Source organism: Tachysurus vachellii, chromosome 1 (assembly GCF_030014155.1).
Source record: "Tachysurus vachellii isolate PV-2020 chromosome 1, HZAU_Pvac_v1, whole genome shotgun sequence".
Classification (NCBI taxonomy): domain Eukaryota; kingdom Metazoa; phylum Chordata; class Actinopteri; order Siluriformes; family Bagridae; genus Tachysurus; species Tachysurus vachellii.
In genome coordinates this window covers 16,995,522-17,015,203 of record NC_083460.1, presented here as the reverse complement: position 1 = coordinate 17,015,203, position 19,682 = coordinate 16,995,522, and the positions used below count along the sequence as shown (strand labels likewise).

General features: G+C 38.1%; 1 protein-coding gene across 2 annotated transcripts in view; it reads left to right on the top strand.

The window, feature by feature from the left end:
- The window catches only part of schip1 (schwannomin interacting protein 1), a 264,526-nt gene that overhangs the window by 203,364 nt on the left and 41,480 nt on the right, over window positions 1–19,682 (top strand). The window contains exons 1-2 of one of the 2 annotated variants that reach the window (XM_060875090.1): window positions 7,485–7,772; window positions 14,056–14,664. In XM_060875090.1, coding sequence (XP_060731073.1) covers window positions 7,767–7,772; window positions 14,056–14,664 — 615 coding nt within the window. In that variant the 5' untranslated portion in view covers window positions 7,485–7,766. Of the gene's footprint in view, window positions 1–7,484; window positions 7,773–14,055; window positions 14,665–19,682 lie in introns of those variants that run through there. The other variant, XM_060875081.1, reaches the window with a different exon arrangement.

Below are 19,682 nucleotides of genomic sequence, written 5' to 3'. Positions count from 1 at the left end.
TTGAAAAAGTACGCAGGGGGAAAAAAGTGGCGAGAAAATGTAAATAAGCTTTTATAATATAGAAAAAAACATCCAAGCATGCAAAGAGAACCTAGAGCCAGTGCTTGATAAATGATAAGATGATCTTATACACAAAGAGTTTAAGAAAAGTTTAAATAGACAGCACTCCAACTCTGTTCCTTTTTTTTTTTTTACCCATCAGACAAAACAATATAAAAGAACTGCATTTTGTATGCATTGTTTTTGATGATCGTCTGTAGAACTTCTAGAAGCTTTCATAACCCAACAATTTCATACACTGCTGCTGCAAAGTTATACGACATTTAAAGTCGTAAGCGGATGGCACGATATTCGGTTGTGCATTTGTCATACCATGAATATTTCATACTGTTCCACCCCTAGTTTCATTACATCTTATTAAACACTCTTACTGAACATCATTCAGACTCCACGGTGTCATCTGATGCAGTCTTTTTACCTCTAGTCTATAATCCCTCCATTTCGGTGCACTGAGCAAGTATCTTATTGAAAAGTGACAATCTACATCTCATCACTTTCTGACTCGCTTTCTGTCTTCACTCTTTCTCTCACCGTTAGACTTGCAGGTAGAGTGTTAAAGAGGATGATTGAGTGGGTAAGCTTGTGAAAGTCATCTGGCAGTTCAGGGTTGAGGAGTAATTGGTTTGGACATTTTTCCGACACTGTCTAGAGTTTCTCAGGGCCGCTTTTCGTCCCCTTGCGATGATGTCACTTGAAATGCTTTCTCCACCAGGTCCCTTGGATCTCAGCCCCTCTTAACTGAGCCCTTTTGGCATCCCTTAAATCAAAAGTGCAAGGTGTGCCATTCGCTCGTTTAAGCATTCTTATATACGACAGGAAGAACAGCAGGTGCATTTCCTGTGCTGGGGACGTGATCCAATTTTGTTGCTGCTGTAAATTTTCCCAAATCTGTCTACGACTTCAGAAGCACCAACGGCGAGAAAGAAAGAAGGGAAGACAGAGGAGCTAAACTAAGATGGGCTGGGAATTGTACATGATGTGTCCTGTTTCACATCACTGCAGTGAGATCAATGATATGTATACACTATTAGCGCAGTAGACAACTTCAGCCCAACACAATGTTGTGTATACAGATGAATAGATGCAGAAGTCAGAAAAATCTTTAGGTGAAATTGTTTAAATAGCATCAGAATCAAGTATTTGTTCTGGGATTTTAACTTGGTATTGCTTGGTTTCAGGCAGTTTTGCTTATTCCTAACGTGTAGTCACCAGGTTGTACTAATCATGGAAAAAACACACAAAATTAGCTCCTCCTAGCACAAAGTTAATGTGTTAACCAAAACCAAACAAATTTAGATGCTTATCTAGTTTCTACACACACGAAATACTTGAGACTTCTTTCTCATCCAAAATGCACAAACAACACATTTATATTCTGTGGGCTGTGACCCATAGAAGGCCTCTTTTCCCACAGGCAAAATATAAGACCAGGAGTGATTTCCGCCTTCTCGTTTACCCTGATCATCATCATCATCATCATCATCATCATCATCATCATCATCATCATCATCGTCATCATCATCAAAGCATCCAACGAAGTCCTGTTAACAAATGCTGGCTTTCACTTTAATCTAATCAGGTCATTGCTGAACTTTAATGCTGCTAGAGAGTGACCTGGCTTTAATGAGACAGACTGGACTTACAAGTTAACAAAGAATTTTTATCCATACTGTCCATACCTTGCATCGTACCTGTACCTGTAATGATTAGTAAAGAATTATTTAGTTAATGATTCTTGCAGTATCATCTACAGACTTTAAGATTTTAAGATGATACAGATGCATTGTCTTTACTTTTACCTATCTACCTGCCTCCCTCATCCGTCATCCCCCGTCTCCAATATCAGTGATGAAAAAAAGCTTAGAAAGATGTTTCCCAACCTTTATCATTTCTCTCTTACTGATATCAATGCCTGTTTCTGGAGGCTTCATTTGGACAGTGATTGGAAGCAGTGCCAGCTCAGGTCTGATTACAGTCCCCGTGAGCTCTGTTGAGACAGGTGAACCTTAATGATTGGCATTTAGTGTCTTCGGTTCTCTCAACCCTACTTCAGGTGGTGGAAAAAGATAAAGGAAGATTCAGAAATTGACTGGAGTTGACGGTGCCCAGCGTGAGGCGATGGATTTTTCCATAGCCTCTGGCTTCTAGATGTCTGGTAATGGCAGTCATTTCTGTTTTTAATGCAGTAGATGTATCAGCACCTTCTGACCTTTTAGACTGGACATCCTTTTTTATGATCTACAAAATTTTGATTTTTATTTATTTATTTATTTATTGTAGGTCTTATTTATTTATTTATTTATTTATTTATTGTAGGTTTTATTTTATTTTTATTATTTATTTATTTATTTATTTATTTAATTTCATTTTATCTTAATTTATTTTATTTTATTTTATTTTATTTTATTTTATTTCATTTCTTTATTTTTTGTTTTTGTTTTTTATTTTATTTTAATTTATCTATTTAGTTATTTATTTATTTATTTTATTTTATTTTATTTTATTTTATTTTATTTTATTTTATTTTATTTTATTTTATTTATTTGTTTGTTTGTTTGTTTGTTTGTTTGTTTATTGTATTTTTATTTTTTATTCCTTGGCAAATGATGTCCTTTTTTAAATATTTAATGCAGCAAACTGCCCAAAATAAATCCTAATATTTCACACATTTCTGGTTCAGGTTTAAAATGAGTTTACATCCACTAATAGAACGAGGCTGGGTAGTTTGTGATTAAGACTACATGACAGTATAGTAGGTCAAATGAAAACTCCTTCGTATATTCCCAGCTTCTTGTGAGGCCAGCTGTTTGTCAGACATGATATACACTACTGAGTTGAACGCAAGTTGACGAGAGCTGTTAATTCTATTAAAAACTATACTGAACTAAAAGAGTGACATTTAATAGCCACAACCCTGTCTAAGGCCTTCTCAGTAGTCTGTGTATCTACGGTGTAATAGTGAATAGTTGGCATTTATTAGCCTCCTGTTGACGAGCTAATTGCTTGATGGCAGTGTGTATTCTTATTCCAGAAAGGCAAGTCCCACAGGGGCATTACATCCCTGAGCAAATTTACTGCAGTGAGCTTCTTCACCTATTTTTGGCATGTTTATAGACATCAGAGACGAGGTACACCAACTGAAGTATTAAAGTGTACAGCTTAATCCAAATAAAACAAACATACTTCAATGTCACTACAATTGTACTACAAGTATAACATCGCTAACATTATTTTTTTATCATTAGATAAATAACCAAAACTCATTGCACTAGCAGAGACCTCACAACATCACCAAATGTTTCCTCTCCTAGTTCATCTAAAATAGTTTAGATATTCTAAATCATTCTCCAAGTCAATAACCGGGGTCAAAACAATAATACATTAAATGCATTAATTATGTGGATTATATGTGGATTTTCCATTAGCGTAATCAAACTAGCAAGTGAGAGTCAAAACCAGAAAACCTAAACCTAGAAAATAAAGCACTGGGAGTAACAATAAGGCTTAAGGACTTAAAGGTGGGGTGTCCGTTGTTTGAAAGACAATGTTGACATTTGATATCACCAAAACAAACACGCCCCTAACCCAAATGGGTCCCACCCCTGTATTGATAGCTCCGCCCACACATACATACGTAACCCAGGCAACTAATGGAAAGAAATGTGTCTTTATCATAGCTGAAGGGAAGAACAATACGATTGCAGATAAACAAACAAGCAGAAATGACACACAAGCATAATCATGTAAAGGACGGCATATATTAGTTCTGTGTAACAAAGCAAAACCAACGTTACTCACCTATCAAGAAGGAAAAAAGCGACCTTGGCGTCCCATCGCAGGAATTCCCGCTCCTTCAGTTCTCTCCAGTGCTGGAAAGCTGATCCTATATTAACATGGGTCCTACTGTACTTCTTGCCTTATCGTAAGCCTTTCTTCGCTTTCTTCTGTTTTTATCCTCCATGTCAATGTTAAAACAGCTTTCTGCTAATGTCACACATGCGCACTAAACACTCTCTCCGCCTATATTGACAAGACACACCCCTTTCTGCTCATTGGCTACACGGTAGTTTTGTTTTTGTTTTGTTTGGCGGCCCGATGCAGTTTTCTGAAGCATTTCTCAAACAACGGAGACCCCACCTTTAACACTAGAACAAAACTATAATACAACATGTTGTAAACAGATAACTCAATAAAGGACAGATTAAAAAAGATGTGAACACTTTAGGACAACAAACCAACAACCAATAAACAGGCTATAGAGTGTATTATACAGTATATTTTGCATCTCTGTTTCTTTTCTCAGCTTAACCATCCTCACACACTGTTATCTCACTTAGAAATGTTCAATTTACAGATAAGTAGTTCATGTATAAGCTCCAAACAACACTCATAGAAAGAAAGTTTCATCTGGTCACCCTAGAGGGTTCTTTAGTTTGTCCTTCTTGGGGTAACAGATATTATGTAAAAAGCTCATAGCAGAAGGTTTCCGTATTAGCATTCGACAGTCACTTTAGCTACGAAAATAACCATTGAGGAACGTTTAGTTTTTTAAAGTAGGTTTCTAATTTTATTTCTAATACTTTTGAAGTCGTGACCTCATTATTTTTCTCTTTTATTTTTAATATCTTCATTTTTGCTATGCCTGAACTCTGGTTACTGACCTCTCCTTGTCTTGATGTTCATGTTTCTATCTCTGAAAATAAAGAGATGCAGACGGAAAACGTTGTGTCTGTATCACAATTCTTCATATTCTTTATCTATTTTATGTTTGAAAACACACCAGATCCATCATGCTTTGTGAGCACACTTAAACACATTGCAGCATCTTTGTACCCAAGCTTTCAAAATCCCTGGTTTACTGAAGCTCCTGGCCTCTGTTTCCCCTCTAAAGCTTTCTCCAGAGAGGAGCGATGTGCACTAATTATAAACGTGTAACTCCTTGTTGTTTATTTATTTTCCTGTAGATGAGTTATTGATAAAGATCAGCGCTCTAAGGTAGACAGTTCTGCTCTGCTGCCCACCACTGTGAACATAACTGCAGTAAAGGAAGTGCATTTAAGTATTTATATTTGCTCTAAATGATTGAAATGTTACCAGCTGTTCCCTGCAGAGTGCTTGTCCAAAAGAGCTGTTCTTGCTGGAAGTGCACGCTTGTAGATCTGGTGCAGCTAAAAATGGTGGAACATGTGTAGAAATATGACACGGTTGTGACGGCGCATAACGCAGAATAATCGGATACAGTACTGATTATACTGTAGTTCTGACGCATTGATACGGCTCTTAAAGGTATGATCTGTATAATGCACACCAGTGAAATGTGTCATGATGTAGTCTTACTAGGAAACACCTTGCTCTGAATACTCTTTTTTTTTGCCACTGCTCACCACCTCCGAGGTCAGTGAGTACAGATTGCTGAGGATTTTTCCTGACATATATCCCTTTGCAGCACAAAATGCCACTAAAATTACTGTAGATTGCAGGTTCAGCTACAAATAGACTTCAAACTCTCCTCTTCTGTGTTCAGGTAATATTGCACTTGATATAGTCGTGTCGGTAAATCTAATTGAATTGCATTAAACCTAGTGAACTGAATTAAATTGAGAAAGAGAAAAACTGGTAGGGAGTGGAGTGGGAGCGAAGGAGGACTCTGACTTAGAGAAAGCGACTCTGGTGGTACGCTCGATGGTCTGTGTACATTTTTTTTTTCACTGCATTTGTCCACTAATGACCGCCACATTATCTGGAACATTGGAACGAGGCTTTAAGCTCCACCCACTTTCTGTGTTTGTCTTAATAAACAGTGAAACGAGCATTAATTTATTTACCGTCAACGTCAACATCATCCAAAGACTGTATAGATTGTAGAATGCCATGTTCAGATGCATTGTCATGCCTTAGCTTAGTGTTTGCTCAATCATCTTAAAGCATGTTCATTAACTATGTTGAAACTAACCCATAGGGCATGGAGTTACAGTATGAGAGACAAGAATGTCTCTGTAAGTCCAGACCTGCCAGAAAGCTAAATATAAATGAGATGAATCCTGGAGGATTCCAGCCCAGTAACAAACACTGCGGTTGTTGTCATATCAGGTTGTAAAATAGTCATGACCTCTGTGGGTGTCTTACATGTGTGTCGTAATCCCTATTTGGATTGTACTGGTGTAACATGGAGAGGGGAGGTAATGTGATGATTACAGCATTGTCCAAATGATGAGGTCTTTCCATATGTGTCATATCAGTACAATAATATGTATGGATTGCACTAGCATCTGGAAAGATTGTGCCTTAAATGACCTGTAGAAATAAGCCCCAGTAAAACCAAAGTAACACTAACATGGCAGGACCCAAGGTTCTCCAGCAGAACATTGTCCAAAACATCACACTGCAAGCTTGACTTCTTCGCATAATGCATCCTGATGAGCGAGACACACACAAACACACACAGCCATTCATGATGTAAAATAAAACATGATTCATCAGACCATGCAGGCCACCTTCTTCTGTTGCTCCGTGATCCAGTTCTGATGCTCTGACTGGTCCCCATATGCAACAACAGACCACAGGGGCTAGCCTTCGCACACCACGTGCATCAATGAACCTTGGCCGCCCATGACCCTGTCACCAGTTCAAGATTGTTTCTTTCATTATTTCGACCACTTTTTACAGATACTGATCACTTCTGAATTATGTTGGTAAAAATTCCATTATATCCAGTGTGAAAAGAGATTTACTGAAGAAATGGTTCTTCAGTATAAAGGAATTGTCAATCTCCCACAGAAACCAAAACAAAATCAAATATTTGCCAAGTTTAAAATGCAGAACAATAAAATATAGACAACGCTTCTGGAGGATTTTGACTTAGGTCAATGAATAAAGGTTAATGACATCAGTTTGTATTAAAATAAGGTGACTGCAGTTTGCATGGACTATATTCTTCATGATTACTAATCTGTAATTACTACAGATTCCTACAGCAACATTATTTAATACACAAATCCACTTGAATGCTCCCAATACCAGATGCTTTGCTAACAGCCTCAGACAGAGTGAGGCAAGGTCTTGGCCACATGGGTGGCACCGGGTGGCAGCTGCCACCCCAGTTGTTGCCTCATCTCATATCTTTGAGATGGCTACTACTTATGTGACGTGAAAAGACCTACAGTACAGACTTAAAATGTACAATAAGGGGTGTGTTTTTTTTGGAATTGTAGTTATTGTGGAGAGAGGGTGGGTGGTAAAGGAAACAGAGAGAGAGAGAGAGAGAGAGAGAGAGAGAGAGAGAGAGAGAGAGAGAGAGAGAGAGAGAGAGACCGACAGAAAGAGAGAGAGAGAGAGAGAGAGAGAGAGAGAAGGGGAAACCGACAGAGAGAGAGAGAGAGAGAGAGAGAGAGAGAGAGAGAGAGAGAGAGAGAGAGAGAGACGTGGCTCACTGAAAGCTGGAGCGTTTCCATCTCGGCTATTTTTTGCCTCTCCTGCTCTCCCACCTACCCAAGCGATGAATTACACCGCGCACGCTCACCACTTCATGCCGGCTTCTTCTTCCTCTATAGCGGACTAACAGTCTCCGGTGTCTTCTACACCTCCTCATTTTCCTCCGGAGTGTCCTTGTCCTTCTCCTGTCGTCTCTTTAACTTTGACAGTATCTGAGCAACACCCACGGCTCCAGGCACACAGACAATGTCTTGAGGGAAAGCGAGGCGGTGAAGATGACAGTAAGTAACACGGATTCATGTTAGCCGGCGTTCGTGGACGTGAACTCTACAGTATATGTGTAAGCTAGCATTACCTTAGTGTGAGTTGTTACTGTTTGGAAGGACGACATGACAGCAAGTCAGTCAGCTGTATTGAGCGGTTTATAGGTTAAACAGCCGAGCCCGTGTCTTCTAATAACAGGCGTGGACCGGGTTGTGCGTAATGCTTTATGCTGCGCGCTCTCCAACCGCATACCGTCCTACTGCACTAATCCAGTATAATACTCATCCAGGGTACTGATACTGAACTGTGTTTACTAATACGTGCTTTTATTCTCTCTCTCTCTCTCTCTCTCTCTCTCTCTCTCTCTCTCTCTCTCTCTCTCTGGATGTGTGTAAGTTTTTTTCGCTGTCACCGGGATCTCTGGTTTCTCTCCGTACTTTTTATGGAACATGACATCATTTGGGTGTGTTTATATATGTGTGTGTGTGTGTATGTGTGTGAGTGCGAGAGAGAGAGAGAGAGAGAGAGAGAGAGAGAGAGAGAGAGAGAGAGAGAGAATCAATCACTCCCTTGTTTCAGCAATGTATTAATCAAAGCATCTTCACAGTATCACACATTTCATGCATACAACCAGTGATGACATTTCGGAAAGGAATTCATTAGGGGTTTGTGTGTGTGTGTGTGTGTGTGTGTGTGTGTGTGTGTGTGTGTGTTCTCTAACGTTTGTGTTGTGCAGTTTTATAGACATGATAAACCACAGGCTTTGAATGAGTCTCGATCAGCTGTTAGTCTGAGAGCGAGGTTTACCGGATCTGACGCGAGCGCGTGCGTGCGTGTGTGTGTGCGTGAGTGTGTGTGTGTGTGTGTGTGGCACTAAATGAGCGCATTGCCAGCTTAATCCGAAACGTCTAAACAGAGTGGGTCCCACCGGATCCCCACCCAAGTTGCTATTCTTCTTTCTTTCTGTAAAGAAAGATCTTTAAATCGGACTCATATTCAAACCACACACTTATAACTGTGAAATGAAGAAACTTGGTGCACAAGATCACGTTACATACGTTAATTATTACTGCTCAAAGCCTCGAGGCACCGCGCGAGAGCCGGTGTTGCGTCCTTATCTCTCCAGATCGCGCGCAGGAGACGCCGTTGCCCGTTTAAGAGGCAGCGCGAGCGCGCATTTAACGAGGATTCCCGTGGGTTTTTCTTCTCTCCAGCTTCCTGCGCCTCAAACCTCGATGCCTTTTGGATCGTTTCTCGATGCACACACGTGTGGTATAGATTTATGTAGGAAGTGCAATATTGCAGCCGTATTTCTGCACTGCACGATCGCGCACGGCAATAAATCAGAGCAAAATGGAAGACATTAAAATGGAGTTATTCTTGGAAGAACGTCACTGCTAGGTTAATATATAGCTGAACATGTGCTGGGTTGCAGTTATTAACCAAAGAACTGCTTTGACCCATCATTTTGATCCATGCACAAGTCATTTCTACTTTAAATTCATTATAATTAAAAAAAATAATAATATGAAGATAGGCTTTAGGTTTGTATTGATTTACCATGAGTTTATTTTTCAGTTATTGCTATTTTACTAATAATGTTTGGTCCAAAGCCAGTAAATAATGCAGTAAATAGTAAAAACACCTCCTTCAGATTATACATCATTATTATTATACATTACCTTAAGCAGAGTAAGTTAGCTTTGCTATTATGTTCAGTTGGCTGCATGTCAACGAAACACTAAACCTTAGATAAATCAATGCAACGACATGAATAATGCATAAACTACTAAACAAAGAACAAGATGATGTATTTCTCTCTGGGAAGTGTTTTGTTGGCTGGTTTTGTTATTCAGTCACCAAGACGTTTCGCTGCCTATGTTAGAGGCATCTTTATTTAAAACCTAATTTGTGATTTATGCTTGTAGACCGGAGTCTAGAAATAGTTATAGTCTAGATAGTTGGTTATGTTGACGTTCTTTTTGTACAAAGACGGTTATGCCAGCTTACTAGCCCTAGTAAGGTTTCTCCTTTTATCTCTTTCCAAATGAATTACAGTTCAATTATTGTGTACACTATATTAAAATGTATATTTAAGCTTATAGTTTGATTTACATTTAGTTTTATGTTTTATGTTAGTATTATTTTGTCTAAAGTCTTTTCAATTTTCAATTCAGTTTTATTTCTATAGCACTTTTAACATTGAACGTTGTCTCAAAGCAGTTTTACAGAACATAAGAAATATAGAACAAAAAGTTTATTATACAAACATTAATATAATACAATAGTTCATGATTAATATTAGATTCATATTTAAATGTGTTTGTATTTAATCCCTAATGAGCAAGCCTGAGGTGACTGTGGGGAGGAAAAACTCCCTTAGATGGAAGATGAAGAAACCTTGAGAGGAACCAGGCTCAAAAGTGAACCTCATCCTCATTTGGGTGACACTGGAGGGTGTGATTATAAACTGTTATAAACACCAGAGAGTGTTATTATGAATAATGTCCTTTCTACAGTCTGAGAATTGTATTGATGAGGATGTTGTTGCCCTCAAACACCACATGGAGTCCATATCTCCTCTTGGAATATCTGCATGTAAGCATCACCTTCTTAAAGAAAAAAACTAGGTTAAATCCTAATATCCAAGGTCTGAAGAATGCCTAAGTAAAGTATATATGCTATTCTTGTCCTCTTTTGTGTAATATTTCAGATCGTTTCTTCAGTTTTCTGTTGGATCTCAAATTTGCGACTTAAGTCTGACTCGAGTCAAGTCATATGACTCGAGTCCCCCATCTCTGGACTTATTTCAAGTCATTTAACTCAAGTCCGAGTCAAGTCTCAAATCATGAATGTCAAGTCAAAGTGAAGTCGAGTCTTTTTTAATATTTGTCAAGCAAGTCTCAAATTTGCGACTTAAGTCTGACTCGAGTCGTCATATGACTCGAGTCCCCATCTCTGTTATTTTAGCTATGTGCTTAATTTAATAGATAAACTCTGGAACTCTGTGTGTATAATGGACCGCTGGGTGGTTTATTTTAAACTTTAAAATATTTCTAGAGTATAGAATATATTCAGCATGAATTTAGCATGAATCCAGTTTAGAGGTTTATACAGCAAGCCAATCAGATTAGAATCGCTTGTCTAGGAAGTTATAATGGCTTATATTGAGAGGAAAGAAGGTAAATTCTGCGTTCTTTATCAAACTCAGGCAGTTTTTTTTAAACCCACTGGAGATGGAGACTAATGTGATCTCAGTGTGGATCAATACTGAAGTGAAGGTGAATAATCAATAAAGCTTGGGCAGATGGATAGATCACAATAAGGAAGTGTACATACATGAAAAGAACAAGCTCTGTGTGATCTGTGTGCTCTGTACGGTTAGTCGTTATAATGTACACTGATTTTTTTTCTTGTAATATTATGTTCTCTTCACAAATGAACCTTCCAGTAGGGATACAGGATGTCATGAACAGAGTGCGAAAACATCAAGGTTTTTTGCTTCAGCCTGCCAAAATAACTGCACAAACCTGATGTTCACACTGTCTAATTAACACCTACAGTGTTGGATTAACTCTGAATTTTAGTCTCAGACAGTGTAGTGTACAAAAATCAGGTACAAGTAGAATTTTAAAATTACTTTTAGCACAAGTTATAAATTTATATTACAAAAATATATATATTATGTCAACGTATAAACTTTTTAAACTCAAATCATGGTCCATATCGTTTCTACAGGTGGAAAAGTCCAACGCAAATTGTGATAATATATGATTTTGCTTTTCTAGTGTGTAGCGATGGGTAAAAGTGTTGATGACACAAATACAGGAGCAGATACACGGCTCTGTGGCGTAAATACAGAGTGTTTGAGTACACACACCTACAGTATCTTGCACACACGCACACACACACACACCTCTCTTGCACACACACATATACATACACACATACACACACACACACCTCTCTTGCACACACACACACATACATACACCCACATACACACACTCATACAGACACACACATATACAAATACACACATACACACACATGTGCTGGCTCATTAGACTGATATGAAAAATATCCTAGTAGGTGTGGCTTAATATTCTAATGAACAAACTTGATTGACAGCAAGGGTCAGGATTTTTTAACGCTTTGCCTATACGTATTTACCTACACCCGATTATAGAGGTTATTAATATACACATTGCTAATGGCTCAGTGTCTGACTGATATTAACTCCATACTCATGGCAATTTCTTCATTATTTCTATTCAATATTTTTAATGGGAGCAGTGTGCAGTCTGTGGGTTTCAGACATTCTTTGTGCCCGAGTGGCAAATTATATTAGTGCTGCAGATGCTGAACTGGATTCATCTTTTGCTGACACAAGGCATCGGTCTGATGTCATTCTTATTCGAGAAAGAAAAAGCAATCTGAAGACTATATAAAATAAAACTGAACGATTAAATCATGACCGTGTCACCTGTCACTGCAGGTCCTATGTATGGAAGGCTATTTGGTAGTCAATATGTTTGGGAAGTTTTGGGGAATATATTTATTTTTTTTGTTGGTAATAGTAATGCCTCGTGAAGCCTCATGAAGTTTGTTACACGTTCTCATTAGCTTTTTAATTAACCACAGTGTGATAAACAACAAATAGCATCACGGTGTGAAAGTTAGTCAAGATAAGAGTGCTGATGTTTTCTTAATCATTAGCTGTTTTACTCGGAGCCTAATAACATCAATAATTTGACTTAAAACTCAATTCTGCAAAGACCAAGTCCAATAAGGCCAAAGAAGATGATGTTTCTTTCAGATTTCTTTCTTACAGTGGTAAACAATGTGTTTTATGAATGAATAAGATTAAAAAAGTAGTAGATTCTACTAATTTGAAAAGTGTGAATTCCTTTTAGATGCAATGATGTAAGCTGTGAGATATGCTCAGTTTTGCTAATGATGCCATTGAGTCTCAAACCTGTCCTCATCTGCACTAAATATGCTTCAGATTACACGTAACATGCATGTGAAAAAGTTTCTAATGCATTCAGAGGTATATGAGGGTAAATTGATGGTTAAGGGCCTTGCTCAGGGGCCCAGCAATGGCAACTTGGTGGTCCTGGGATTTAAACTCACAACCATTTGATCAATAATCCAACATCTGAAACACTAAGCTTCCACATTCGTCCAGTTTAGAGGTTTGTATCTACAAAAAAAATCCCTCACGTTCACTTCCTGCATTTGAAATAGAAAACAGCACTAGAGTTCCCAGACAAGTTGATTTGATCCCCTTCCAAGTGCGATTGCTATGTTCTTACCTGCACAAAGGAATCACATAGAGAGTGAAAATGCACCAGGGTTTGATCCAAACACTGCACATGTGAGGCAGGACGTTCAGCGGCTATCCTACTGTTCAGCTCCTGTTTTATCCTGCTCCATTGAAATTATTAGGTACTGTATCTATTTTCAAACGTGGTTGTACTTAAACACGTAATTACACGCCTGCACAAAGCTATTTAGAACTCTGAAAATAAACTAGCATGGGTTGAAAAGGATATAACTACAAAAACACCCAGCTTGCTAGCTTGTGAATAAACCACATACAGTATGCAGTTGGTTTTGGTAACATGACAAACTTCTGATAATTCCAGATTCTATTAATTCTATTCGCAATTTATATTTGCTCATATGTCTTTATGGAGGCTTTAAAACTATCTGACTGAGGAAATTTCCTGAATTTCAAGCCCTAATTGGTTGAATTGAAGTCTAATTGAGCAAGCAGAATGGATCTTATTTGGCTTACGCAATAGAAAAGAATGCCAGAGTCAATGTGTCATCCATTAGGAGTTTTTTATTAAGAGTTGTGCAGATGCACATGGTCTGTCTGTCCAAGGAGACATCAGCAGACACAAAACAGAGAGAACGGAGTCACAGAGGCTAGTGCACGAGAGCACATACAGGAAGGAAGGCTGTCTGTGGCAGGAAGCGTCGCATTGTGTTTGAACTGCAGCACCGAGGACACTAATCTAAGTGTGTGTACACTTTGCAAAATCCCCTTCTTTCCTGCTGACCTCCCTGATTTCTACATTTCTCATCTGTTATGCGACATGATTTTTTTGTGCATTTTTCAGTAGTGCAGGTGGTAAATATATCTATAGAGTTATAATCAATACATCTTTAACAACAGCCATGTAGCGTGTGTCCTGTATCGGATGCATTGAAGAATATCTGTCATGTATTCAATAATATGGAAGTAAAGCTCATTAAATTTAAATTCTTTGCTTCTTGTGTCTTTCTCAGGATTACCGTGAGGACGGTATGGACCTGGCGAGCGACGCTTCGAGCCGCTCGGGCTCCGAGTCCAATTCAAACTCCAACAAGGTGACTCCATGCTCCGAATGCAAGTCTTCACCGAGTTTGGAGCTGGCCGCCCTGGATGACTATGATGAAGAAGACGAGGAGTTCCAGCAGTACAAGAAGCGTGTCATCCAGGACTGGGAAAGAGAATACGATGCTGACAACCAGAATAGCCAAGACAGAACCTTGCGGAAGGCAGTAAATGACCGCAGTCTCGCCGAGGAACTCCAGGAAGTCAAGAGTTCCCCGGTCGTTGCGTCTGAGGAACTCAAGCAGAATGGCAACCTGATCCTGCCCAGGAAAGCCCAGGCCAAAGCCATTCCCAAGAGCCCTGGCACAGGCGTTGGTGGTGGTGAAGGGGGACTGGGAGTTGGAGGTGTGGGGTTTGAGGGGTGCTATCGCCTCGGGGGTAACAGAGAGGACAGTGTGGTGGAGGACAGCCAGCTTCCCACAATGGACTGGGCGGCACTCGAGAGGCACTTGGCTGGTTTGCAGTTCAGGGAGCAGCAGGAGAACCACAACAGAAACCTGGGAAGGACCAACTCCATGAACGTGAGTCCAGGGCTTTGGCCTTCTTATGCACAATAAGGGTTAGTTTGACAGCTAACAGGACCACAGCATTGGGGTCTGTTAATTCTACCTCTTTTTGGAAATAAGTTATTGAAAGCAAAATTAATGTCATTTATTTAGAAGGAATTTGACATGCAGGACAGGAAAGAAATTTAAATCCATTCCTTGACACATCTGTGTATCAGACGTCTGTGACATCTCTGCTTTATAATGACTGCTTAGCAAACTGCCTAATGCTGCCTGCCACAGGGGTTTAATTGACTGATGCTTCACGTGAGCAGGACAGTGGTGGAAGCTGTTTCTGTTTCAGTTAGAAATGTTTCAGGAAACAGATGTGTTCATCAGATGAGAGCATGGAAATTCTGCTGAGGTATTAGTCCCAAAGATAACCCTGCAGTTGGCGTAGGGTTTTGAGGTGTTAGGTCCATTTGGAAGCAGTTGGAGAGAGAATTTAACACACACACACACACACACACACACACACACACACACACACACACCTAGCAGCAGAGAAAGAAAGACTAGCCAGTTACAGATGGTGCTGTCATCAGACTGTGAACTTTCAGCTGTCTTCTTATATCCCTGTCTGGAGCTGTTTGCGTGTGTGTGTGTGTGTGTGTGTGTGTGTGTGTGTGTGTGTGTGTGTGTGTGTGTGTGTGTGTGGCCAGCTCACATTACAGTTAAGCAGATACTTTGTCATATCCCATTTATCACTGCCGGTGCATGGTGACACTCTTGGAACAGTCCAGCAGTTGGACAAGTGGCTCAAAAACCTCGATAACTCAGGAGGCAGCAGAGACACGTCCCTTAAACGTGTGATCAGTCAGATGATTAGCTCACGTGACCGTGAGCTCAGAGACAGAGGCAGGCCAAAGAGACGAAGATAACGTGCGAGAGAGCGGTAGTAATCGGCAGTCAGTAAAACATCAGTGACATCATACCCACATTTTGTTACAGCTAGAGCAGGAGGGGTTTCTCTAACTGCCCATGTGAAAAATGACATCTGAGGTTCAGCAGGTCATCCCACAGGCAACTCGGTAGAGGGCGCTGTTGTAGTAATAAAGAAGCTTCTGGTGCTGATACTGATGCGTTGAAAGCAGGTGAAGTCCAGTCTGTTTTGCTTTGACATTTCAGATGTGTTTCACCTTTTGTTCTGGTCATTAATTTTACAATAATCATTTTGATGGCAGCATTTTTAAGAACTTCAGATCAGGTTTAGATTAAAATGATATTTTTGTTCTGCTTGCTCCTACAGTATTAGATGTCTGTGTGTGTGTGTGTGTGTGTGTGTGTGTGTGTGTGTGTGTGTGTGTGTGTGTGTGTGTGTGTTTAGGTCATTCTCATCTGAGGTTTTAAACTCTCAGACCTCTCAGCGCATCATCCTCCCCCTAAAGTACATCCCTTATTTCTATTAGTTTTACTGCAGTTGCTGAATAATTCATAGTCCTTGGTGAATAATCCACTTTGAGATGAATATCTGAATAATAAGCAGGTAATGTAAGAGTTTATAAGTGAGCAATAATATGATTTCAGGTGCTTTATTTTTTGTGTAGTTTTTGGGTTTTACTGAAACTCTTTACTTGCAAAATATCGCAGACATAAGATTCGTTTTATTTCACAGCCTGTGTTACGTTTCATCAGACTTTATCACTGTTTCTGGTACAATGATGCCATGTCTGTAAATGCTGAAAAGGTGAATGGAACAGTGTGTGTGTGCGCGCGGGTGTGTGTGTGTTTGCACCTCTGGCATGCAAACACACTGAGCCATAGGACAATAGCCACTAACTCCAGCTTTGTGTGTGTGTGTGTGTGTGTGTGTGTGTGTGTGTGTGTGTGTGTGTGTTTGGGTGTCATTATTATCTGCTTGAGAGAATGTGAGGTATGCAGGGGGGGAGGAAAGATGCTGTCCTTCATTCACTCTGTGTGTTTGAAAGGCTAATGTGTGTAAACTGTTCAAACGTAACTCTCACACTTTACTCACTCACACTCCGTCATTTTTTATTTTAATTAAATAAATTTAAATAAATTTTAATTAATTCTCATAGTGTTCTAACACCAATCTGCATTCATATACACATTTTTATCTTTTTTTTTTTTTTTTTTCGGTTTGGGGGTGTTTCCACCTGTGATATTCTATTTTCTATAAAATTTTATACTATATATTTTGTTATTATTTTTTTAAATAGATTTTTATTCTTATTATTTATTTTACACATTTACTTTATTATATTTATGACACAAACAGTCAAATAGCATTTCATGTCGACTTAATTTCAAAAATGCATTTCAGTCAATCAAAATAGAAATGAATCTATGACGGGCTGAAGTAATATAGCCTCCACCTTTTTTAATAAAAAAAACTGTTAAAAAATGTTCTTATAACACAGCATTTGCGCAACATCCTCATTTATTTGTTTGTTTGTTTGTTTGTTTGTTTGTTTGTTTATTCATTCATTCATTACTTAACACACCATGCTCTCTATCCCTTATAGTTAACAGTTATACTCTCATTATTCATGATCACGAGACTCAGGAAACTACAGACACTTTCCTGTGTCGAAAGCCTTAAAGAGAGCTTTATCTCTGACTGGTCCTGAGAAACCTTCCCAAAAGCGATCTATAAATTTCTAAAAAATGACACACACCTTTTATTATATGATTATATTATTTATTATAAACATTTATATAGAGTATTATATATAGAGACTATTATATAGAGTTTTTGTTTATGTCAAAATGACATAAGAATTGTTTCACACGAGTGAAAAAGGAATATTTATACCTAGGTATGTTTTTGGCTTCACTGTTCCGGGTGAAACGTTGCACCTTCCCTGAAGATGCTCGGAGTGATGTGATGCTCGGCTCATTCTTTACACCATATACTTCCTTTTTATAGTGAGAAATATGTTGTTTTTAGTATAAGGATGACACTGAGTGGGTAAAGCGAGGCAGAAGCTATTCCTTCATTCTGTCATGTATATTTTAAAGCTGCCTCCATTTTCCTTTAAGACTGTTTTTATATTCAACTACAGTGAATTATATTTAAAGATTAATAACAGCCTTTCCCTATAATCCATGTAGAATTATTCACTTAATAAACATAACTATTATTAGGATCACAAACTCTAATAATACAGACATACAGTAAATAACACTATACTATACAAGACAATACAGACATAAATAACACTATACTATACAAGACAATACAGACATAAATAACACTGTACTATACAAGACAATACAGACATAAGTAACACTATACTATACAAGACAATACAGACATAAATAACACTGTACTATACAAGACAATACAGACATAAGTAACACTATACTATACAAGACATACAGACATAAATAACACTATACTATACAAGACAATACAGACATAAATAACACTGTACTATACAAGACAATACAGACATAAGTAACACTATACTATACAAGACAATACAGACATAAATAACACTATACTATACAAGACAATACAGACATAAATAACACTGTACTATACAAGACAATACAGACATAAGTAACACTATACTATACAAGACAATACAGACATAAATAACACTGTACTATACAAGACAATACAGACATAAATAACACTATACTATACAAGACAATACAGACATAAATAACACTATACTATACAAGACAATACAGACATAAATAACACTGTACTATACAAGACAATACAGACATAAATAACACTATACTATACAAGACAATACAGACATAAATAACACTATACTATACAAGACAATACAGACATAAATAACACTGTACTATACAAGACAATACAGACATAAATAACACTATACTATACAAGACAATACAGACATAAATAACACTGTACTATACAAGACAATACAGACATAAATAACACTATACTATACAAGACATACAGACATAAATAACACTATACTATACAAGACAATACAGACATAAATAACACTGTACTATACAAGACATACAGACATAAATAACACTATACTATACAAGACAATACAGACATAAGTAACACTATACTATACAAGACATACAGACATAAATAACACTGTACTATACAAGACAATACAGACATAAGTAACACTATACTATACAAGACAATACAGACATAAATAACACTGTACTATACAAGACAATACAGACATAAATAACACTGTACTATACAAGACATACAGACATAAATAACACTGTACTATACAAGACAATACAGACATAAATAACACTATACTATACAAGACAATACAGACATAAATAACACTGTACTATACAAGACAATACAGACATAAATAACACTGTACTATACAAGACAATACAGACATAAATAACACTGTACTATACAAGACAATACAGACATAAGTAACACTATACTATACAAGACAGTACACTTAATAAACATAACTATTATTAAAATCACAAACTCTACTCTTAATAAGGAACAGGTTGCATTTGGGTTTGAAACTTAAACATTCTTAATATTTTTCATCATCTGGGGAAGATTTGAAGGTTTGCGTTATGTTCATAAATTCATTTTAGAGAAGCTAAAGAAACCCTTTCCTAAAAGTATATAGGTATCTATTCTTCACGCTCTTAGAGGAAAAACATTTTGCCATCTGTTAAGTGTTCATTAGATAGTTGTGGTGTAACGACAAGCATCAAGATGCCAAAATGTGACAACGTATATCAAAAAATATAAGTATTTGTTTAATAATGTGTCTAATGCAGCTCAGAGTAACGGTAGCTCAAGTGATTACGGCTCTGGGTTGTCGATCAGAAGGTCAGGGTTCGAGACTCAGCACCGCCAAGCTGCCACTGTTGGGGCCCTGAGCAAGGCTCTTATCGCTGTCGGCTCTAGGGGCCCTGCATCATGTCGACCCCAAACCTGAGATATGTGAAGAAAGAATTTCACTGTTCTGTAATGTATTAGTGACAAAAATAAAGGCTTCTACTTCACTTGCACTGTTTGAACACCAGAGGCTCCGGTCTTCTCG